Source organism: Amia ocellicauda, chromosome 15 (genome assembly GCF_036373705.1).
Source record: "Amia ocellicauda isolate fAmiCal2 chromosome 15, fAmiCal2.hap1, whole genome shotgun sequence".
NCBI classification, from domain to species: domain Eukaryota; kingdom Metazoa; phylum Chordata; class Actinopteri; order Amiiformes; family Amiidae; genus Amia; species Amia ocellicauda.
The window spans coordinates 17407416-17433591 of NC_089864.1; the positions used below are offsets into that span (position 1 = coordinate 17407416).

At 36.3% G+C, this 26176-nt stretch overlaps 1 protein-coding gene across 1 annotated transcript in view; it reads right to left on the reverse strand.

Moving 5' to 3' along the window:
• Window positions 1-26176, reverse strand: part of pawr (PRKC, apoptosis, WT1, regulator) — a 69581-nt gene that overhangs the window by 2809 nt on the left and 40596 nt on the right. The window contains exons 2-5 of the mRNA XM_066687180.1: window positions 23311-23439; window positions 11117-11151; window positions 5828-5975; window positions 4242-4346 (exon numbers count right to left, since the gene is read on the reverse strand). Of these exons, the coding sequence (XP_066543277.1) occupies window positions 4242-4346; window positions 5828-5975; window positions 11117-11151; window positions 23311-23439 (417 nt within the window). The remainder of the gene's footprint in view (window positions 1-4241; window positions 4347-5827; window positions 5976-11116; window positions 11152-23310; window positions 23440-26176) is intronic.

Sequence of the window (26176 nt, forward strand, 5' to 3'; positions counted from 1 at the left end):
ATACAGTCAGTCAATGTGGTGACATATGCAATTCAATTTGTGTAGCTAGAGAACATGGCAGCATGAGCAATCCACAAGAACACATGAACGTTTCCTATATCATTTAATTAAAAGCTGTTGAGTGGGATATGATTTGGTTGTGGCATTAGAAATAAGCAGAATGCTGTGGGGAAGACAGACGACAGATCTTCTGAGAGAAATGTTTGTAGACAAGTCCTAATGCAACAGCGGCAAATTAATGTGAAGTGGTTACATGTGGACATTTGCATTCGGCAGCCTTCTGTGAGGAGCGCAGAGCAGGGATGCCACATCCAGAAGCACAGCAAACATTTAGTGCTTCTATCTGCAGCTTATATTCCACTGCAATTGTCCTGACGCTCATACAGAATACACAAAAGCAACAACTGACTGACTAGCTGATGGTTGTTGTCTATCGTTCCTTTTTGAGAGATCAAGATTAGGTTTGGTCCTTTTGGAATATACCTATTAACACAATAGTGTTGAAGAATTACCAGTCGACCTGTCATTCAGTCAGTAAACTACGCCATGATGTACTTCAGTCAGTGATGAACCTGAAATCCTGTCTAGAGCTTTCAATCAATTTCAGGTCATCATTGTGAGCAAAGACAGTACATATCAAGTTATCCAGGCTATCAGATGCCTGACAGCTGTCTGTTTGAGGAATTCGGCAGAAATTCACTGAAAAACCCTATGGTCTTAAGACTTCAACTACAATTAACATTGTTTACGGTGTGAACTTAACTTATACGACGATTAAGATATTTTTTTAATTACAAATTTAAACCTGAATATGTTCCATCAAGTCTGCAGCATATTTAACTGCAAGAGACTAGGAAAAAAATTGTATTAAGAACACTATAATTAGAGGAAGGCATGCAAAGGCTTTTAAACAGTTTTATAAACACAAATTATAAACAATTAAAAAACAAAACCCTTTTAAACATGCTGAGATTGCTCTACAGGCATTAACCAGTACCCACGAGCAGTGTAACATTTGGCAGAAGTGTTGTGACCCGTGGATTTTAGGAGAGCAGACCAGACTGGTACTTCATGTTCGTTTGAAAACGCTATATCTTGCATTTAACTCCGGCTTGTATTGGTTTAGTGCAAAGCAAATGTTGACCTCTTTTGCTGCGTTTGGCATGTTGGAGAGCTGACAACTCAGATTTTGTTTTACTTGGAAGCGCACTAGAGACCAGGTCAAGACATTCAAAATCACAAGGGATTTCACTGGATCCCCGGTTTGGTTTCCGTAAACTAAAATATAATTTATAAACAGTGCAGATTATAAACTCTTCTATAACAATGAATGAGCATGTGTTATGTGAAGAAACCAGTGTTTGTTCTCTTTCTCTCTGAGAACACAAGAGCCTAAATGGCATGGCTTTTCAGTCATATCTGAACTATTATATTTTGTAACATTGGCTAACATTTTAACCACAGCAAGTAATGACATCATATAAGAGCATTATTAGACTCCTTTAACATAAAAGTACTAGGATACAGTGATGTCTCTTTCAGTGTTCTGAATTTAAACCTGCACCACAAACTGAAAGAGAACTTAATCATCGATGCTTATTTCTCCAAGGCGTAAACAACATTTCCTGCACTGTTATCTTTGATTGCAGGATGGGGCTCATGCTGCATCCTGATGAAACGGTTGGAACTGGTGTTTTTGGATGGATTAACATGGCTGCCCTGCAGAAGACTCACAAACAGCACGCTGCTTCCTGGGAAGAGTGCAGAGATAACCGGCCTCCTGCTTCACAGCGTGCGCTTAACGAAATACATAAAATGACACAAATTACAACCCAGACAACTAGGCTGCTGGGAGCTCAGATTGTTGCACCCTAATTAACGGGGTTATAACACATTTATATTTGCTTTTGGGACGTGTTCACAGAAAACAGGAGAGCTTATGAACATGGTGTTCATGGATGGCATTATTAAGACAAAAACAGAAAACTTTAAGGCATCATCGTGAGTCATTTCTCCATATAACAGGTAATTAAAGATCACTATGGCTAAATGGCCGTGTAATTATGTTTTTAAGTCAGTGGATACTAAAAATATATTGACATAAAGAGATTAATAGTAATCATGCTAATCTTATAGTGAGCATGCCATTTCTGAAGGCCATGTCTTGTGACGGTTGGGGTTTGATCATCTCTGACTGCAGTCCCTGCCACTTAGTCACTGAACATCAGTGCAGACCTGCTGGGATCACTGAACTCTCCATTACCTTTTCACTATTTCAGCTCTGGCTCTTTGCTGGTGCTGTGACATTAACTTTGGCACAATGTTCTTACTCAACCCGCAGATAAGGGTCATTGGATTTTTTTTTTTCATGCGCCTTTGATCTGCCACTTCATTTTAACACAATCCAACTAAATTACCTAAATGGTACAGAGAAATACTACATGAGTAAATTAAACAACCTCGGGTTTCAAAAGAAGACTGTCTAAAAGGGTTACAGTAAGAATGTTTTATTTCTACAAGAAAACTCAATCGCTGTAATATGCAAATATCTGGGATTGAAACCTCAATGTATTCAGTTTTGAGCAGAGGCATTATAAGGTGATTAAATAGTTCTGGGAGTGTGTCATATTGAGCCATGACTAAGTATATAAAATGTTTCAGTTATATCTCAGTGAGAGCCTCAGTTATTTAAAGTGACAGTCTATCCAAAACATGTTACCTCTGCTGAATATTTTAAGACAAACTGTTTAATATGTTTGCCATTATCCGATACCACAATTCTCTACCATATATATTAGTGGAAACTTTAAAAAGGCAACATTTCAAGCATTCACGGTCAAATGCATTTCTTGGAAGAGGAAAAGGAGAAACGTGTTAAATGCTTTATTCAATTGTTTTTGCAATTGAAGAATTTTGGAAATTAAATTTGTGTTTCACTTTGGGAAATAATATCTTGAAAGGCACATGTTTAACGACAGTAACGGATTTATTTAATCAAAGCCTCCTTAAAATAAAGTGAACTCTTTAATAGAGATAAGTGCCCTATATTCCATGACAGTATCAGATACCGATCGCACTAACAACTTTCAGCTGCCGTACAAACACTGAATGGAGGCAGCTGTTTTAAGTCCAGTGGTCTTACTGTTTATTGCATTTATTCCACAGGCTTGAAAAGCTACAATCCTATTTTATTTGAAATCTGTGAAAGGTAGCAGAGGGAGTAAACCTCACCATTGAATCTTGGCAAAACATCTAAAATGGTATCTCAACTTCAGGAAGCAAAAAACTTGCTGAAACAGCGTATATAATTACTGTGTTCAGCAATTAATTCTTTATCGTGATCAATTTGATGACCAACTGGCATCTGAAACTTAATTCATCCAAAGAAAATGTAAGATTTCAAGCTCTAATCAAAAGAAAGCTAAACAGAGGAAATATGTTGGTCTCCGTGAAACTAATGAAACTGAGTAATTACAACCTTCTGCTTATCTGAGATGTGGCAGGCAAAAATAAGGTCTTCTCACAGCCATCCCTTAACCCTTCTGTTTCCATATAGACAGCAGTATACACTTGTTCTCAGTATATTTGTTGAACATTTTAGACAAGAATACAAGTTAATTGACATTCAGCAGAACATTTATTTCACTTTCAGCATGCTGTCTATGATGATTCTTCAAGCATGTGCTTACATAAAGTTCATGAAAGTATAAAATCTCACCTATCATAATGTAAGAAATTGCTTATTTGAAATTGATCCAAAAGCATTGAATTGAAAAGAGTGTTGAAGCTGATGGAAACCAGAGTTATTGGAAACAGAGGTCAATTAATGTCAGAAACATGGATGAAAATCTAAGATCACTGAAAGCCCTATGCATCATACTGGTGAGTTCTGAGGATTAAAATAATTGTATGTATTCATTTCCAATTAACAATAAACTTGCACAAAATGTTACCTTTAAATCAAATTCCTCTGGTGTTTTTCCACATTTGTTAAAATGGATAACGGCAACAACTCACAATCAACAGAAATGCAAACATGTCAGAAAATCTAACACACAAGAATGTAACCGCAAAATTGAAGACTGTGTAATAAAGGCTGTCATTAGTAATTTACTGCATAGTTTAGATTATTTAAACAGACATAATTCTGTCTTGTAAAATACCTTTGAATTGCAAAATATTATTAGCCCAGTAGCCACCTTTGACAATCAGCTAGAAGATCACATTTACACTTAACTTACCCTATTTAGTAGGTCAATCTCTTCCCTCAGCTTGCCTATCACTTCATCTTTGTCTTGATGGGCTCTCAACATTCGTGTGTTTTCCTGCCTCTCTTTAGCAAGTTCCTGAAAGCAAAAAGATCTCAGTAAAACCATTGCAGAAAAGCATCCCCAAACTGAAACACCTTCCTCAGAAGCATAGTCTTCAATGATGTGACCCACACAGAGAAAGTAAACTAGTAAAAACATACTTAATAATAATAATTTTTCTGGCTGCATTTATTTACCCCCATTATTCTTTCTGTGAAAATATAAGAATACAAACAGCATCACTTTACATAATACTGTTCTATTCAAATGAAAGTGGCTCTATTTGCACCAAATAAATAACTACAATCTAATGAAACGTTTTTACTTATATCAACGATATCAACAACAACTTCAATGTGGGAGTATAATCTTCAAATTATTGTGAACAATGCTTTGGACAAGGTAAATTACCTACCCTGAAGCTACGTTTTATGATACAAACAATGAGTTTAATGCTAAAACACTTCGTAGAATGCAAAATACACTGAAAAGTCCTGAAGATTATCCTTAAACTGCTTCAAATGACTTTGGGTGTTAAATAAGAGTCTGCTTTCATAATGTATTATATGAAATATGAAATGCCATATTTATGTAACCATTCCATATTTGATTTATAATATATTTATTTCGGTTTCATCAACAGACTATTAGAATAACATGTTTCTAAAATAAATGGAGTGAAATTTCCACTTTAAATGCCAGAATTTAGAAAATATGTTTGAGAGCCAAACAGGTCCCTTCAAACTTACTGTTTCAGCATTGAATTGTATACACATAAATCATTCACAACAAAGCAACAGATAACCACAAAATCAGCAGAAAGCAAAAGTGGATATGATTAAATCTGACAAATGAACTAAAAGTGAAGATATGTTCCTTCCTTTTTAAGGTGGCAATAACACCTGTAATATTTAACCAATGAGCACTGATGCTAGTTTCGGTGGCAGTCCATCTTGGAGCTCAAGAAGCATCATTCCTTATCATCGACAGAAGATTCAATCATTTATTTCTCTCCATGTGTGCTCATGTGTAATAACTGCATTAACAGCTCCTTGCAGATTAAAGAGGACTTTCATATCCTCCTAGGAAAGAGAAACGTCTCTTAACTCTAAAGGTCATCTAACAGTAAACAGAAACATTATGACTCACGCAAGCCAAACAGCATATGTTCGAGATGATGGGCATATTTCACAGAACGTTTAATGAATATACAGACGAAAACTAACAAAGAAGCAAAGTAATATTGTTTGTGGTGTTCTTATGGTCAATCATCAGATATTTATAATAAGCTAATGAGATACATGGATGTGTCAGTTACAGGTTTTATATTGCAGATGACACTTTGAACACTTTTTATGACTTGATCATTACAAATTCTGTAACTCCCTTGTGAAAGAGTGGGAATACTGTCTCTGTGCTCATGTGACTGATCATGAACTGTAGCTTCAGGAGTATTGCTACAAAACACCTTCTGAATACTTCAAATTCCATGCAAATCCTTATTCACAGACTCTTACCCTTTCCAATTCCTCGATTCTCCTCTCCAGGGCTCCAGAGCCCAGTGCGTTGGCATCCCTGCCATGACGCCCATAGCCTGAGCGCTCCGGTCGCCCTGGGTACCTACTGTTCCCAGTGGCCTCCTCCTCGGATGCTGGACCTACAGAGCTGAACAACAGAAAACACTCACTCAATCATAACGCCTCTGTACAATCTAGGCAGCCCAAAGTCATACAAAATTAAACCGTTTTAAATGGTTAAACAGGCTTTTTTATTACCATGTCTATGTGACTTAGCAGGCTTTCAGTATTAAGAAGTAAATCTACACTTCTCTTTAGGCACTACGTTTACTTCTAGCAAATACAAATGATTTTACATTACATTAAATGAGTGTTTATCACATTGTTATTGTGAAATGTTTTAATTACATTGGTGTTGCATGCTCAAATACCTAAAGCCTGAATTAACCAATCAGAGAAAGACTATGGTCTCACCTGGCTGTAATATTCAATATTGCACTGTTGGGTTTTCTAGCATGGTATTTTTTGCTTTTGATTTGGAAACAAATATAAGAAACAACAGGTCATTCTGAAATAAAAGCTATTTTTTTAGTTTGTTAATACTCTCGTCCACTAGTTTTTGCCCATGTTCCTCTCAACTTGTTGTTGGTTTTGTTTTTGAAGTGTACAAAGTCATTCAACTCATTTACATGATTGTTCAGCATGCTGGTGAAATGATCGTACATTTGAATATTTTTAGGTATTATTGATAGTACATCATACAGAGGCTTAAATGATCATGCAAATACAATAATTATTGTGGCAACACTGCTACACCCTACAATTAAGTTGATAGATACCAATATCGCAACGCATACTTTATATGTAGCAAAATATAAGAAAATGTTGGGTTTTTAAAATGATTTTAATAATAACGTTTGTTGCTCTGACATTGTTTACAGTGTTGTTTTAAAATATCAGCTTATGTATTTTTTGCTATCGCATTCATTTAATTTATTTGTCAATGTCATAAAGTGGTTCTCCACAGCTGCACACAGGTTTGCACAACAAACAACATTTTCAACACATTTAAGGATGTGTACATTAATTTGAATCCCATAAACCGGTAATGCCAGAATATTTACAACAAATAGAAACAAGTGTACACTACTACTTGTGATCGCATGTTTTATCAAGTTACCATAAGTAGAAAAATCTGTCACCAGAAGCTAGAAGATTTGACAGCAGGGTTGAAGTTATTTTTTAACAATGTTAGCTACAGAATACAACTTACTATATGTAGAAGCAATATGTATTTTTATTAAATATGGGAATGATATTTTTTAAATGATGCTGCTTTATTTTTATGATGTAAATTAAGAACCATCAAAAAGTTGCAAAGTATAAGCATATAAAAACAGTTAAAGTTTAAAAGTATATATAATAAATGTGTGTGTCAATTGGTCGGTTTCCCTAGAGTCGTGTTTAAAATAAATAAAACATTTTTGGACACAATGTCGTTCGCTGATGGAATGCACTGACTTCTTTATAAAAAAAATAAAAATAAAAAGACTTTATGTTGGCACAATTGTAAAATTGAGTTAATGGATGATGAGTATCAGCATCATGGGTACGCATGGTTTTCTGCTGTGAAGACACTACACACAAAATGCATAGAATTGCAAGTTCACTTGGAAAGGCTTTTAAACAGCATCTTGCTTTGTGCACTGCTAAAACCTGGGGCTCAAATCCTTTTGTATGGGATCACAGCTTTGGCACTTAATTTGAAAATATAGAATTGCCCATACTGAAACCGATCTTCATCTATTGTTTGGCTAACCGAGGGCCTTATCTTTCTCAAAAAAAAGATTTGTGTTACCATAGCAATATCTAACCATGTAGGTTGCACAATACACGCCCTCACACCAGATTGTATTGACTGACTAAATTCCTACTTCATTTTTTTCAGTACACATAATTTTATGAAGTGTAAAGTTATGTTAGACTGTACTTTCACTTCATGCAGAGCAAAAGAATCAGATTTAGTTGTTTTTTTTAAGTTTGTAATGACAAGTACTAATATAATCAGACAGCTGGGATCTAAAAAATCATTTTAAAACATTTGCACTTGCCATTCAACAATATTGCCGTAGTTTCTTTGATTGTTGCAAAAGCACTTTCTTATGCATCTAAAAAGGCATTGGTGGGAAGCTGAAGGACATTTGTGGGAACATAAATAAAGTATGTCCTTGAGTTTTGCAACTGTGTTCAAACAAGGATACATTTACTGTCAGCTGGCTGGGGTATTAAAGCTTGGTAACCGATCTAATTGATTTTTTTACTTTACTTTTTTAACTTGGATATTTTATTTCTGCTTTCTATTATACTAAAATTACTTGGTAAACTAAAACCAAAATGAAAAAACAAGTTTAAAGTCTGCTCAAGATTTCAGGAGCTTAGAAACAGGATAATGTACTTTCTGCATTAATCACCCCTCTGGGTCTGCACAATATAAAGACAGTTTAAAAGGGAAAATCGTAACACCATAATCCTTATCCCTCTAAACTTTTACATTCAAGTGCCATAACTGACTTTTAAGCTAAACTTAAAACCCGGTTGTTTTGTTCACACATTCTTTTATTTTCCAACAGAAAAGACTTTCAAAACCATAATGTTCTCCCGTTTATACAAAGCACGGTGAAATGGACACCACGACACAGACCTTCCAGATCCCTAGAATAGTTTTTTTTAAACGGACTGCAGTGTCTTACTTAGCAGGTCTTCATCATGGCCCTTACAGGATGCGCCAGCTACAAAAAAATTTAACCAGTCACAACGTGATAAGCCTTAGATCATATTCTGGAAGACTATCTTGTCATCATGTTCAAATGTGTATCAAGGAGACACGAAGCCTCATCAAGATTGAAAAGAGGTATTATTGGCTTTCCTTGACTGTAGATGGTGCGGTGAGGTTGAGTGGAGAAAACCGACACAAAGTGCTGTCCACCGACCGAGATGTTTGCAGGAAATGCAGGGGTAGAAAGGAGCCCGAGGGATGAGGAGCAAAGAATGAGCATGACCCCGGCTAAGCAGACGCCAGGTACGTGCCAATCAATGTCAGCCTCACCTGTTATGAGTAGCACCGTGGCACGAGCCTAGTTTTTGAGTCATCATGTGAAAAGTGGCTCTAATTAAAGGAATGAGGGGCTAATTATTAGTGAGGATTAATCCTCCCAGTCCATCTGCAGGTCACAGGGAGAGCACAAAATGTGACATGATTGAAACTCTTTTCAGGCCAATAAACACAGGCAAAATGTTTATAATGAGGGGGCTTCATACCAGACATACCAGTGGTCTGTGGGAGTCAGTGTCAGCGGCATAATCATGTTCGTTCTACAAGAAGCTTTAAAGTGCTGTGGTTGAGGCAATTATTTGCGTATTTATAAATTATTTAAAACTGAGCGGCATAATGTGAAAATATATAACAAATGCATACTAATAAACTATATTTAAATATGTATATATATGTCTGTGGCTGAATTTCAAATAAATATCATCACACTCATCATCAAAATTGACAATATACTGAAAGTAAAAGTATAGTATGGAAAACTGTTATCTGTTTCATAACACCAAGTTTCTCTGGCATTTAAAGAAAAATACCACAAAAGACTGAAACACAGCATGCCTGCCGGCTTTTACTGTAGACAAAGAAAATGGGTGTTTTAAAGTGACATCTGTAACCATTTAATCCTTCAGGGACAAAATACAAAACATTCAGGGAAATGCAGAGCACATTTTTTAGTTTCTCAACCAATGAAACAATTGTTGAAATGACCCATTTAAAGCATTGATCAAGTAAGGATGTTTTGCCTTCACAAACATATTTAATTATTTAATAGATGCAAATACTTCATCACTCTGTAACAGTATAGAGATGATTACACTACTGGGGTTGAAAAACTCTGAATTGTTATAAAATTAAACAAGCAAAAAAAAAAAAAAGTGAAATAGAAAAGCAATCATCACTCAGTCCCATATCTGGAAGCTCTACTTAAGGTAGCCCATGTGAAACATCTACTTATTTATGCTAAAGCTGTTGTTTTTATAACATAGGAATCTCCCTGTCAGGCTTTTATTCATTTTGGCTTCCCTGCCAGTGGTTCTAGCTTTCATTCTTTCTCTGCTTTATGTAAAGCCCAAGAAAGAGATAAATATTTCATAACCCTGACAACATTTTTTTAAACAAAGTTCTTGTCTTTGTTATATTCTTGTCATTATAAAAAATAAAATCAATTCTACAGAAATACTGGCATAAGTAAGAAACAAAGACTATTTGAATTTTCCCTTTTTGGGAAGGGGCTGAAAATGCATGTAGTAGAACATTACTATAAAATTGTGTCCCATTACGCCTACATTAGGAAAGTATTGTATACGAGGAATTCATTATTTAACAATACCTCTCATAATACTTCTTTGGACAAAAGGGGCCAAAAGAGAATTGATATCTGCTTCTGATGCTGATTATGCTAAAGGAAGTCTAAATGAAAATGAGAAAAATTTGATGGATCTCAAAATCGTAAAAAAAAACTAAAGTCAAGAGGTAAATGAATAGGAATTGGGCAGTTAATGGTCAGATCTCAGTGGAGATGGAGACACAATTATTAAATTTGCCTGCAATGTGGAAATCCATTATTTTGGATGGACCAGTAGCATTTGCACTGCCTGCTGTATTAAAAATGGACAAAGCTAGGTACAATTTACTATTTCACATACAAAAGAGCCACAGGAGAATCATCGGGCAAAACTAACGCCTCAGAAAAAGCCTTGCAATTTCCAAAAGCTTTGAGCAGACATGGCTGGCTGGAGAATTTCAAAAAGCTTCTTAATGATGAAAGTAAAACAAAAATGTCAGTAATGACTTTGAAAAAACACAACCTTTTTTAAAGCTGTCTTTCTAAACAAACACCAATGGTTTTACATCCCATCTAATCCAACAAATATGTATCATTCTGCTTTGATACCTGAATTAATACACTTGAGGATATGAAACCTATAGTGTTTGTTTTGGAGGGCAATTGACCAGCTGAGCTCTCAGTTAATGGAGCATTTATTTAGCCACCCATAACAACACTTGTAATTGGCCATAACAATTTCTATAGAAACTGAAATCTCAAATGATAAATTGAGTAGTGAATAACTTGGCTGGAACAGAAGCCAGATGAGACAGTTTGTCAGAAGAAATTAAACTTAGGAACCGTAAACACCACACAAATAAGACGCTAGTAAATTGTGTAAAGAAATGCTTACCTTTTATATCGGCTTGATACAGATTTAGATGTGTCCTGGGAAGAAAGAAAGATAAAGAAAAGTTCAGCTTTAGTATGGGAGGCATATACAAAAGGTGAACATGTAAACACAAACAGTCAAGACCTTCATAGAAAGGAAACAAACACCATGACTTATCTGTCAGGGAAATCCAAGGGGTGGGGGAAAATTGCAATATATATATATATATATATATAGTTTTATACACAATATAAATAAAAAACAAAGCTGACAGAGAAAAGGTGTTTTTGCCTGAAGAAACCAAGATGGAAAGAGAGGTTGATCCTCCCTCCAACCCATCCGTAAACTTAAAAACTTTCAATCTGGGAGACTGTGTGACTTTAATCCTACATAGGATTTTAGGGAAATATACATATAAGGAAAGGAACTATATACATTAAAAAAAATGGGAGCCATGAAATAGACTAGCAGACTTCAATTTAGTTCCTCAGCAGGGCTAAGAGATCCATGAAGACCTACATATTCCTTTGATACAGAGTTAAACTTGAAATAATCTATCAAAAGAAGTCCTGCTGCTTTCCCTTCAAAGTAGTGAAAAGAAGATAAGAAGAAACTGCACTGAGAAACAGCCAAGCATGGAGCCTATTGTTTGTTTAGTTTTTTTCATTTATGTTACATATAACAAGACTCGTTATAAATTCATACAAGTGTCTTTAGGGGGGAAAAAAAAACGTTGACATAAATCTAACCTTTGCTTTGGACTGCCTACAACTGTTAAACTAGCACGTACCAGATACAGCCTCAAAGTTAAATTAAATTCAAAACATTTCTTCGATGATACATAAATATAAATAAATTAAAGCATTCAGACTGGTGCAGTTGATATGATTTTCTTCGAAGCAATCGCCGTTTCCCTGAAAACCCCTGGAGAACAGAAAAGCAGCTTGCATTTTCAATTTCTAACTGCAGGCATTTCAGAACTAAACACAAACACAATTTTTTTTTCATTTGTTTTCCAAAATGCTGGCCCCCGGTCAGAAAACCAAATGCATGGACAGGCTTATACTATCAGTTGTTATTTCACACAGTTGTTGTTTTTTTGGTAACAAAAATACAAGAAATGAATCCTGTCCAGTCAGTCTGATTAATTGAAGGCATTCAGCGGGGAGAGGCAATATCAATGTCTTTCAATACAGTTAGTATAGAAGATTTCTGATTTATCATTTGAAGAGTAAGGGTATTTCCTTTCTGCCATCCCTGACAAATACTCCAGTATCTTTGGACATGGTTATAAGATCCTATGACAATTTGCAACTGAACAAACACAATTGCTCTAATGGCTTCCTCTAGTTAATAGCCTGGTGTGTTCTTATTATACATAACCACAACTGTTTAAAAGCATTAATCTTTTTTTTTTCTCTCAAATTACCAAGTAATTATTGAAGCAAAGGGAAATACCTACCAAATTCAATAGCATGTGCCAACTTAATATTTTTTATAATAAGCCAAAAGACTCACTGGAGACCTTTCCAACATTCACTTTCTGTAATAAATTCATATTTATGAAAGCTGCTTTACAATGTCTGACCCATATTCAAAAGTGTGTGACAGAACATGTCTACCAAATGTGACATGCATTGCTGTCCAATATTAAAGCATAAAAATAAAATAAATAATAATAATAATAATAATTCTAGAAGACAACCCTATGGTATCGAGTGAGTTCTTAAAATTATTCATATCTGCAGAAGGACTAAAACACATTGATGCATTATGTATAATAATGTAGCATCTTAAGAAGCTGTTGCATTACTGCATTGCCTCACTGAAAGACAATTCATGGCTTGCCATTATTTTTGCAACTATTTTTCATTCAGCTTCAATATCAGTGCCAGCTGAGTAGCTTCTTAGAGACAGGTAATCAAAATCATCCAGCTATAGCCTTTTAAATTATTAAATGGCTCTGAGAGGTAGAGAATGATAAGCAAAAAAAAAAAAGAGGAACTTCTTTACTTTTAGTATTCTATTAACAGTACTTCTTCCTTGCTATAGGTTTGAGCCTGTACTGTGCATGCAACAAGGCTAGAGAACTTTTTTATTTTTTATTTAGGATCTCTGTATTCTCTGTGAGCTCTGGGTATTTGGGATTACACCTGTCTAAACAGCCATCTCTCAGGGACCGAAATTCCTCCTGGACTCAATTAATCAAGAGCCACTGCAAAGGCTCAAGTTAATTTATTCACATGGTTTTTATACCCCTCCACCTCACTGACACTGTCATTTATTACGAACTGTATGAATGCAACCTCAGGCTGCCTCGGATAAATTCTTGATTTCGGCAGATGGACACTTGGAAGGATTAATGGTGCTGCAAAAGCAGGGATAACTTTCCACTGGAAGGAAAGGGAGAAACACTGTTTACAACAGACCTCAGTGTGATTTACTAAATTCTCCTCTGTTTGCGGGAGCTTTTGATCAGGCATAACTGGATGTTTATATGGAGTTTAAAACAAAGTGACACACTGTCATTTACAGGATGAGAAAATGTAAGCAGAGTGTTAGTCTAGTTAGGTTAAATAAATAAATAAATAAATAAATAAAATAAAAGCAAGTGGTCAGCATCCTTTAATGTGACATGTGGTAATTCACATTTTTAAATCTGACTTCCCACCAGTCGGATAAGTGTCTTCTGAAGGTAAATCTTGCCCTGACTAGTTATTTAACTCGGGAAAAAAAGTAACAAAATCAACATCATCCTATTAAAGTATCCTACTATTTGAATAAGGGCAAGATTCTTGATTATAAACTACTTTTTAATATGCAACAAAATTATGCTGCAGACATTAAACTGACTTTCGCTGTGACGCTGTGAAAACAAAACTGTAAAAACATGCAAAGCTCCACCTGTAAAATGACAGCAACAAAACAATAAGTAACACGTCAAACCTGACGTCACTGACTTATCTTGGCATTCTCCAGCTTCAAAGGAAGGACAAGAAAAGGGAACTAATTTATAATCACCTTGTGTGTCACAAACAGAAACATCTCGGGTTAAAAATAACATCTGGCTATGAAAGTGTGACGGTACAGCCCATGGTTCTGCATGCATGACTTTGTGACTAGGCCTGCCACCTGAACTGATAAAGCACATTTAAAGCAAATTAAATGAAAATACAGTGAAACTAAGATAACCTCCGCAGGATAAGCCATCACCCCCATATAGACTGTCACTCACATCTCTGCCATTTCTCATACGCAATTACAATTACGATCACCTGATAACTAGTCATCATGTGTAACTTGAAATTCGTCAGGCATTCACAATTTTATATTTCACTGTAAAAAAACAAACTCAAATAGCTAGTCCTTTATGTCTTCACACTGGAATGCATTATTATGTGTATTATTATTTGCATGTACTATCCATGCAGGTTTGCTCCATCTGCTAAACTGATCCGCCCAGTGGTAACATTTTCTCTCCTCAGCACATGACTTCACAGTAAAGAGCGCTGTACTCACCAAACAGGTTTGTTACCATGGTGTACAAGTCAAATCATTAGTTCATGTGTAACCTTTTGCCAAACAGGCAAAATCCACCTTCACGAGCAGAAATGTGTCAATTGAAACATGACTACATTTGCCAACATTTAATTTTAGAAGAGTATCCAAAATATGTATGATTTTATAAATATTTGTTCAGCTTTTGTTTTCTGTGAACTGAATAATCTGTATGCCTGCATTCTGAATGTTGTACAATAGAAAATACTGTTGTTCACTTTATAAGGCAAGGTTTCTTTGTTGGGGAAATCAACTTGCCAAAAACAATACACAGTACAGTAAGTGTATCCAAATCACTGCTTTGTGTGCTTTCTGTTTTCTCAAACTTATTGAAAAGGGGGCATTTATAGTAATTTGCCATGGCCTGTGCATGCCAACAACATATGCTGTCCTTTGGATGACTAAATGTATTTGAGTTGTTTGAGGAAATGAGCGATTATAATTTCACTTTCCTTTACGATCATTATCATGGACAAGAAATGCAATTAATCAGTGTTGAGCTCTACTGATAAATTTGATAACACATTAAAAAAAATGGCTACTATTACAAAGAACATATTAGACATAAAACAAATAGTGACAATTTCCCATTAAGAGTTTCAACTTAAATACTGCTGTGTATGTCTCTGCATGTGAAAAACTGATTACAAAGCAACAAAAATGCACAATCTAATTAAAATGAATGAAATACCAGAGACTCTTTTGCCACCATCTCCTGCACAACTGGAAACTCTTACCTGACTGCTCCACAAATCTCGGGATTAAATGGCAGATAGTGGGGTGAGCAAAATCTAAATGGAAAAATCTGACAAATCTCACCATTAGGCACAAGTGAGCCTTAGCATATTGACAGCATCCCAACCTTTTAGCGCTATGCAGTAAATCACAAAAGCCAGCATAATCTTTCCATCCAGGTCACTGTAACTCATGTTCAGACGCATGTTCTGGAAAACTGTTACAGAACAGGATTGTTTACTATTTTTATTAGGAATACTGCATTCCCCATTTCTGTATGAATGTACCTGGACATGATAAAACACCCTTTGAAGATACCCTTTCCCCCCCCCCTTTTATCTATTCTGTGAAATGATTTAGCTCATGCACAAACAAGGGGCTTCTTTTGATCTTGTACTCTTTTACCAAGCATCTATGCACCCTAAAGTTAGAATTAAATATTAAATGGGAATTTGAAACCAGATGAAAATCACTAATGAAATTGATGCTCCTTGTGAAAGTATTGCCAGCAAAGATATCAAATACGATACAGACTTCAGGATGGAAATAATTTCAGATGCATGAAAAAGGAAGGGTCTCCTGCCACACAGGTTTTGAGGAGGAAATTGGACAAACTGCTTGAACTGTTCAATTAAATAGTCTAAACATTAAATGTTTTTCAATAACATGGCAGTTTCCAAAATCAGTGTAGCTCCTAAATTATTTCATTGTATTTTTGAAGTGGACTAAAACAAACCATAATTTAGTGATGAAAACCATATGAAAGTATGCAGATATTTTATAAAGCTCACAGTACAAAGATGTATTCAGTGCACTGCAGATAAGTGTCTAATTACAATACTGGAAATTTCTATACTCGTATTGTTTATTTTCATTTCCCCTATGCTCTCATTCCCTCGACCCTTGACTTGTCATCTTGTCTGCACTTATCAGCTGTTACAATCTAGGATTTATGACCTTATATATTGCTTACTGTATATCTCATATACTCTTGTGTATATTTGAATTGGTAAAATGTATCATGCCTTGAACTGCACTGTATTTTTGCACTTTGTATTGCTCTTATTTTGTAAGTCACCCTGGACAAGGGCATCTGCTAATAAATAAATAAATAAAATAAAGGTGGACGGGTGTCTTGGTTGGTTTGTGGTTGGTTAAAAAAGCCTGGGTCCAGGGTTTGATTGCCGCATTGCATTCCTTACAATTAGGACCCATGTATGAATGGAACCACAGTCTGATATGTCTCTTGGTTCAGGCAGATTCAGTTTCTAGATTGAGGTGTGTAAGTAAGACTGACAGTAAACAGCAGCCTGAAGTATGGTTTACTCTGCAAGAAATACAATAAAAAGATCTCAATATGTTCTGCCAAAATCTTTTTGCTACTTTTGAATGGTTTGACGCTTGCATCGTGAACACAGGTTTCACGGCATGTTCAGGAAGGTTTTAAATACATATAAACCTGTTTATCACCTGTTACCTACCAGTACAAATAAAGACCAATGAGTTGTCCAAATATTTAACATAAGGTGTTCAGTGGGGAAAGTCTATAATTTGTTGATTTTATGAAGCCACACATGAGTACATGTTAACAGAATGGTACATTGCTTTAAACTGAACAAAGGATGCAACATTTACAAATGGAGAACACCAGCATTTTTTAAATTTGGATTTTGTTAAATAAGTTAGTAAAAGTTTTTAATTCCTACAGGCCTTCTCTAAACCAAAACTGTATACATTCCCCCCCCAAAAAAGGGAACAGAATTTTAATTCACAAGGAGGCGATTAATAACATGAATAACCTACACAACCTGTAACACATAAATATTCTTATCACTAGTAAATTATGAAAACAGCACATCAAATTTTAAACAAGTCAAAATAAATGATGCGCTGTAAACATGACCCTAAATTATTGGACAGGGATAAAAAAGCAATTACTGAGAATCTTAGAAATGTGGGCTACAAAAAGTAAACTGTAGCAGAATTTATATCAAATGACACCATGCACTTAATTCTCCCTGAACTTTACACTGGATCCATCCTTTACCAGTTATACCGATAAGAAACGTACATCTAAATCCCTCTGGTTGCATTCAACTAGGTAGAGATAAGACTTCTGCTTTCACATTAAGATGAAGAAAAATAATAACATGGTTTTGGCATCAGAAGCCTTACAGGTTGACAAATGGGGGAAAAGTATATTACCCCCTTAAGGTTTTATTTTAAAAAGAGAAAGTACACTGAGGGAAAAAAGTATTTGATCCCCTGCTGATTTTGTACGTTTGCCCACTGACTAAGAAATGATCAGTCTATAATTTTAATGGTAGGTGTATTTTAACAGTGAGATACAGAATAACAACAAAAATGCATTTCAAAAAAGTTATAAATTGATTTGCATGTTAATGAGGGAAATAAGTATTTGATCCCCTATCAATCAGCAAGATTTCTGGCTCCCAGGTGTCTTTCATACAGGTAATGAGCTGAGATTAGGAGCACTCTCTTAAAGGGAGTGCTCCTAATCTCAGCTCGTTACCTGTATAAAAGACACCTGTCCACAGAAGCAATCAATCAATCAGATTCCAAACTCTCCACCATGGCCAAGACCAAAGAGCTGTCCAAGGATGTCAGGGACAAGATTGTAGACCTACTCAAGGCTGGAATGGGCTACAAGACCATTGCCAAGCAGCTTGGTGAGAAGGTGACAACAGTTGGTGCGATTATTCACAAATTGAAGAAACACAAAATAACTGTCAGGTCTCCCTCAGTCTGGGGCTCCATGCAAGATCTCACCTCGTGGAGTTTCAATGATCATGAGAACGGTGAGGAATCAGCCCAGAACTACACGGGAGGATCTTGTTCATGATCTCAAGGCAGCTGGGACCATAGTCACCAAGAAAACAATTGGTAACACACTACGCCGTGAAGGACTGAAATCCTGCAGCGCCTGCAAGGTCCCCCTGCTCAAGAAAGCACATGTACAGGCCCGTCTGAAGTTTGCCAATGAACATCTGAATGATTCAGAGGAGAACTGGGTGAAAGTGTTGTGGTCAGATGAGACCAAAATCGAGCTCTTTGGCATCAACTCAACTCACCGTGTTTGGAGGAGGAGGAATGACCCCAAGAACACCATCCCCACCGTCAAACATGGAGGTGGAAACATTATGCTTTGGGGGTGTTTTTCTGCTAAGGGGACAGGACAACTGCACCGCATCAAAGGGACGATGGACGGGTGAGAACCTCCTTCCCTCAGCCAGGGCATTGAAAATGGGTCGTGGATGGGTATTCCAGCATGACAATGACCCAAAACACACAGCCAAGGCAACAAAGGAGTGGCTCAAGAAGAAGCACGTTAAGGTCCTGGAGTGACCTAGCCAGTCTCCAGACCTTAATCCCATAGAAAATCTGTGGAGGGAGCTGAAGGTTTGAGTTGCCAAACTTCAGCCTCGAAACCTTAATGACTTGGAGAGGATCTGCAAAGAGGAGTGGGAAAAAATCCCTCCTGAGATGTGTGCAAACCTGGTGGCCAACTACAAGAAACGTCTGACCTCTGTGATTGCCAACAAGGGTTTTGCCACCAAGTACTAAGTCGAAGGGGTCAAATACTTATTTCCCTCATTAACATGCAAATCAATTTATAACTTTTTTGAAATGCGTTTTTTCTGGATTGTTTTGTTGTTATTCTGTCTCTCACTGTTAAAATACATCTACCATTAAAATTATAGACTGATCATTTCTTTGTCAGTGGGCAAACGTACAAAATCAGCAGGGGATCAAATACTTTTTTCCCTCACTGTATTTCACATAACAAAGCAGTCTTTTACAGCCGCAGTAATCCACTGTAAGAACTGTAACTCAAAGTACGTAAAAATCACTCATATTAGTGCTATATTTCCTCACTGAAAACATGTTATTCTACACATTGTTGGCAAACTATCATCGCAGAACAAACGAAATACTACAATAGCTGTTACTGTAACCAATTTAAATTTCTAGACCATAACAATAACCTTTGGAAATGTATATATAAAGTAACTGTTTCATTGTAGAAACACTCTTAGTAAGTTACAACAACATTTCTGGGCTAACATTTCTGGCACAGCTCCCTGAGGCACGCTTTGATTTACAGTTGATCATTAAAGTATGATATAAAGATAATTTTAGGCAGAGAATTTCAACTACAGAATGCAGCAAAGGTAAAGCCTGCTGTACAGTAAACAGAAGACCAATACTCCACTCCATCAATTCAGCCGGGCACCATATTAAAAGCAGATGATACGCGGGAATGTTCGGTATCATTCCATTTCTAAAATAGCTCTGAGATTTAAAAAAAAATGTTTTCATTGTTCAGCTCACATAATATCACAAGGTAAGGCTGCTAACAAGAAACACATGGGCGGAGGCTAAGAAAAGCCTCTTTCCGAAATAAAAGAAAAATGTGAACTTGTTCCTCTGGTGATGGATTTGTGCGGGACTTTTATTAAAGAGAGAAACATGTCACACCGCTGCAGGCGGGATTAGAGGCCGCATAAGAGAGGCGAAGATTAACAAGCCTGGACAGAGATATGGAGTAAAAGAGAGCAGATGATAAAAATGAATTAAAATGTTGCAACTACACAACTCCAACAAAATGCAGTTTCCAAGAATTTCCAATGAGGTAAATCTGTTTTCTGAATTCAATAGGATTGTCAGTTACAAATGGAGAAAATATAATGGTCTGCAAACTATGGCCGAAGTGCACATGTATCTATGCATCGCAGCTCCAATAGAAGTTGCTGACAACAGGAGCATGTCTACACCCCACTCGACGCCAAGACACAAGCGCATATCAAAGGATGTCTGAATACCATACGCCTCCCAACATCAACTGAAAGGACAAATAGAAACGAGTGACCTTGAGATTGCCTTTTCATTACTGCCATGCACTCAAAATAATGACTTGTGCTTTTATCGTATCAGGGCAGACATTTTCCTGCTTCAAAAAAATGAACCATTTTAATGTAGAGTCTGCATTTAATTGTGTAGGGTTAATGCTACATTTGGATGCTGGAAATGACAATGCTTATCAGATGCAAAAATCTATTTATGTAGAATTGGACTTTGTTAATTAACCCTGCTTCTACTGAAACTTGATTGAACTATTTTTAAAATCAACAAAAAGCTAAAGAACAAGTTTAAATGTGTTGCTGCAAACAGAATTTCGATGGAGATATTTCGATTTTTCATATAAAAAATCACATTTTGTTTCATAGTCTTTATGTTATACGTTTCTTAAAGGTTTGGCACAATTTGTACACCACAAAGCAATTAATAATTTATTGATATTTACAACGCTTCAAAAAGTTTTTAGTTGCGTCATATCTACAGAAATCCAGAGTTACTATAAAAGTACACAGATCTGCTGTGTGCGTTTATTTTTAGTTCTGAACCCTTGCTGTTATCTGGGATGTGTTGGGATTATTTATGGCCTATTTTCACATTTCTGTCTGAAATCTCACAAATGTCCCCCATCGTGGTCCCAGGAAGGTCGCTGTGCTGAAACGTACCATATGCGTTACATTCTTGGCCTCTGTGCCGAGGAGATAAAGCTCTGGGGAGGTCGGCGGTAGGCCGCACTGGTGCTGTTTACGAATGGGAAGTCATGTAATACACCAGTTCTGCACATTCCTCACAGTGCTCCTCAGACTTGATTAAAATGTCACTTGAACCCATTACACATTAAATCACTTGCAGAGGTCAGAAACACCACTCAGGCACTTCCTGCGCTTGGCTTGGCACAGGGCTCGTCAGGAGAGGTGTCTAATCATAAACGGCAGACACACCCTGATGGGAAACAGGGGTTTTAATGTGTGTACAAGGGTCCACAGAGAGACAAGAGTAAACTAGGATGACTATCCTTATGCTCCTCCTCAAAGTCCAGTGTGGTGATGCACTAGATATACTGGGACAGTTTTATACTCCTTGGTTGCATTCTACTGTATGGCCAATTAAAACAGCATTCCTTTGGTCTTTTTTGGTAGTTAACACTATTTTAGTTGTTTCCAGTGTTTCCTTCCACAATATGGATGGACTTTGTTATAGGAAAGGACACATTTTCATAAGCTGAACCAATGCTGTAGTTGTTTTTGAATATATATATATATATATATTTAAATATTAACGTCACTACCTACATGAACAAACTTCAACCAGAAATGGGGAAGAGTACTCTCAGCCTTAAAACCAGCACTTAACACTTGGGCCCTGTATTAATATGGTTTAACCTCTGTAGCCTTTCTGAACTGGTTTGCGATAAACAATGTTTTACAAGGTTTAACAACAGGTTAACATAACCGCAGATTAAAAAGGAGGTGAAAAAATCATTTACAAAATTAGGATACATCCAACATGTGAAACGCCAAGGAAAACAAAGTCAAAAACTGAAAGAGCATCAGGTTCAAATTACATAACACTGCGTTCAAAGGTTTATCCTGTACATAAATTGTGTTGTGACAAGATAATTTTGGATCCACACTTAGGAGACGGTTTTTAATGGTAAGTGCTGTTTGATTGATTTTCAGTGCATCTAGGAACTAAATAATTGTTTCAGATATGGATCTGTAGTGATGCATATTTAGTGTGGAGCATTCTGTAATTAAACCTTGATAAATGGAGCGAGTGATTACATAACAAAAATCATTACCACCCTGAGTGTATGTGCAGCATGTTTAAATAAAGTTTGACAGAAAACAGTACTTCAGAACTTGGGTACGTGTTTACTTTGCATATAAACACACAGCAAGAGCAGAAGTACCAAAAGCAGCAGCACTTTGCTTTCAGTGCTGCTCCCATTTGTCCTAGAAGAGTTTGCCATGCAGTATGCAGTCAAAAAGCCTCTCGTGTTGTCAAATTGTATATCTCATGGTGCGATTCATTTTAATATTGACAATTTGAGTAACTCCTAACTGCCGTCATAACAAATATTCTGATACCATTTTTATTTTATTACTACGAGACCAACAAATCGCTCCCCTAGTGCTTATATACTGGGTTCTCCCATAAAACAAATCAATCAGCATGGCTCTGAGCACAGGGAGGGAGTGGGGCTGGGGACGATTGTGTTCCTGAGCTCTCCCCTGCACCTTCCTTTGTGTTTGCTTCTAAAATAGTGCTCATCTTTCAGTAATTACAGTGATGTTGAAGTCATTTCATCAGCTGCTCATTTACATTCTCTGGAGCTCTAAAGGTATCAATTGTACCTTTGACTTCAAATACAATTGCACAGCACCATTGTTTTGTGCTTTGAGGCACACAGTTTTGAGATTAATTTGTTTAAAATGAGTGAGGGGGAAATGTAAGCACTTAGATATTCTGCGTTTTAAAATCAATATCACACAATTACTGTGAAAGACGAAAGCAACCTGCATTGCCATTACTGTGAAAGAATATAATGTACAGGTTATCAGCACAGGAGACTAAAAAAACAGAACAATTTGTTTGGATCCAGAACATTATTATTATAATTTGACTGTCACCTTGTCTCCCACAAACTGAAAACCCATTTTCCCACTCAACCATTTCCAAGTTCTGCCTCAACACAGTGGCCAAATACCCTGAAGATGGTTTTATAGCCAATGGTTCAGGCACTATATTTTTAAATATGGATGAAAACTGTTTACTTTAACAAGTTTAGTACACTGAAAAGAACCATGACACATGAAACTAAGAACACAAATGTATTCCCGCATTTTTGTATATGTATTCAGTAATTCATTGGTAAAACTGGAAAACTGTCTGGGTTCCTCTGAGAACTTGCAGCTGTTGTCCTTTGTGCATGTATTAGGTGGGAGCCGTGGCTGTGAAGGAGCTCACTGTTGCGGTCTTCTTTATCTAGTCAACAGTGCCTCTGTACGGCAGCACCGCAGAAGGAACGCAAAGTCCCCTACCTGTATTAAGTGAGCAGTGCTGGGGTCAGAGGCCAGGGCTTCATTCTGCACCGTGTTCTGCTGTGTGATGGCATCTTCCCTCTTCCGGTCCTTCTGCGTGCCGTCGTCATCCTCCAGCTCATCGAGACTCTGAAATCGAAGGAAAAGGAAGGAAAATTAAACCTCTCTGGAATTAATTAATTCATCTCCACAACCCATCGGTCTCTATGGTTGCACAGAATCACTACTGCCTCATTAACCTCCAACTACACATGGTTCAGAACCACATAATCAGCTTACGAAATTATGATTTCCCCCAGGGAATTGTGACGTAACAGTAATAGGGTCCTGTGAATGAGGATGGGGTTTGGGAATTGAGGGGACAAAGAAATAGAAAAAGTGACTTCATATTCCTCATACCCCAAACCTATTAATGTCTTAAGGGTTTATACTCTGTGATAGATGTTTAGACGTCATTAATTCTCATATGATTTGTTTAAAAGATAAGGGGGGGGGCAATTATAATAATAGGTCTCCTGTTTTAATTGTTTTAATCACCTTACATGTTCTCCTTCTCTAATTATAGACAAGATGGGAAATAAGTACAAAGAACCTATATAATATAACACAAATATAAACCACTAATTTCAACTTCTTTACCCAGTTATACATCCTCTTCCTGAATCTGAGCAGAAGGAGCATTTCTAGGGAATATGCCATAATTTAAAATCGGTATAATTTTACCCATCCAGAAAATAAATGAATAACTGCCGTTTTAATTAATCCTATCTGCTTGCTTATGAGTTAACCTACAAACAAGTACAACAAAGTGAGTGCTCAGCACTGGAAATTGAAAATTAAATTTATTCAAGAACGGAGACCTCAAAAACACTAAACCAACCTTTCCTTAAAAAAAAGAAAAGAAAGAATGTGAACACTGAAATGGTAAAAATAACCTTACAAGGCCAAACAAAATGAAACATTTTGCAGCCCTTTTCCTGCCAAAATGATTATCAACGCCCTTGGGAAATGCAAGTTTTTTTCTTCTTAACATAGCAAGAGCTGCTTTACTATTATTACTAATTCGGTCTGCCAGATTCTCATGGCATTTTTCGACAGTCCTCACAGAAGGTGTACACGACCACTGTCACAACTGACTGTTGCTGGGAACACACAGCCATTTTTGCAGTTGTTGGTCTGACCCTATGAAAGGCCAATGAAACGTGCTATGTTAAACAATGCAAAAAATGCTTTTCTTTAGTCTTCAAAATGCATTCCAATATTTCAGTAAGTTAAGAATGAAACCTAAAAGTATTCCCACAGCTAAGCACACTTACATGATTTTAGCATATTTAATTAGTAACCATATGCCTTCCTATTAATTTTCATAAACTGAAACCGTATAGTAAAATACAAAAACTAACTTTTTTAAACCAGTATACTACATTTGTCTGTACTGGACACATATCTATGGTTTTATTTTAGACGTTATTTTCATGCAATTTGTTTTTTAAAACTTAAACTACCCATATCGCCTACCATTCAATGAAAAATGCCTCCAATCCACATTGCTCGTACTTTGTTCAGATATATTGCCTCTTTTCACAAATCCAGAGGACAGCAGAACTTTATTCAAAGTTTGCTTTATTTCTTTCTTGTGTGATGCATAAAAAATAACATTCTTTCATTGTACCCATATAAATAATTCCAGACAATAACAAAGACTAAGAAAATGATTAGAAGATGAAAACTCTGAAGATTCCATCTCTAAAGCAGACACAGACCATACGGAAGAGTTAATTAGCAAAAACAATCCTGCACTTACTCAGCAATCCCTCTGCTTTCATATGAAGTGCAGTGAAGTCAAAGCAGGACACAGGTTTTTGATTTCCAGTCATTTTCACAAAAATGAAGCCCTGATTAAACAAGCCCAGGGGAATCCAAGTGTTCCTTGAACAGAAACAGCTGACTGAAGATCTCTCAATTCCTTCCTGTTTATGTGTATTTTGCAAGGTCAGGACCGGGGCTCTTGTTTATTTGTATCTGAGGATGTTGGGTGTGTTAAAATCCAAGAAGAAACACAAAGTGCTTTATCATATTATGAAGCACGTGCAAATAAAAATAAAGTCATTAATAATGTCTACTTCAGCTGGAATTCAGTACATCTACATACAGTTAATCTCTCCAAATAATAATTCTAATTCTAGATTATTACATGGAAGCAGAAATTCAGAATTCAAATGCTCCCAGAGCTGTATTGAAACTTGTTTACTAACTGCCACACTCCTCGCCAGTTTCCCAGAATTAATTCTACTTCTTTCTGCAGGGTCTCTAATGCAGCTGAAGCAAAATAAATATTCCCCCATTGTTAGCAAAATCTGTTTAAAAAGAAAAAAAAACTGAAAATTTAAATCATTAAAAAAATTAAATAAAAACTTTACTCACCTATTTATACATATCTAATAAACAGGATTTCCATACACTTGCTAATAAAAGGCACTATGTTGGACCATTTATCTATTTCAGGCAAGATAATTTATACAAATATACATATTAAATTATGCCTACAACATGCTGTAACAAGAATATAACATTACTGCTGTATAACAAATCCCATGCATTTAGGAGAACAGATATATATTGTCTATTGCTTGCAGAGTTACAGACAAATATAGATGGAGGATGTGACTGTATAAAATTGAAATCAGACCTTTAGCTTTTCATTAAAACATGCATAAGAATGAAACTGGAAAAGGAAATGTACAGATTATCATTATGAATTGCTTGCTACTTAATTAAAACATGAAGACAGATACCAATGCCTGAAATGCCTTTTGTTTTTTTAAACCCGTAATCAAAGGACTTTGGTAAAAACTGCTGGTGATGT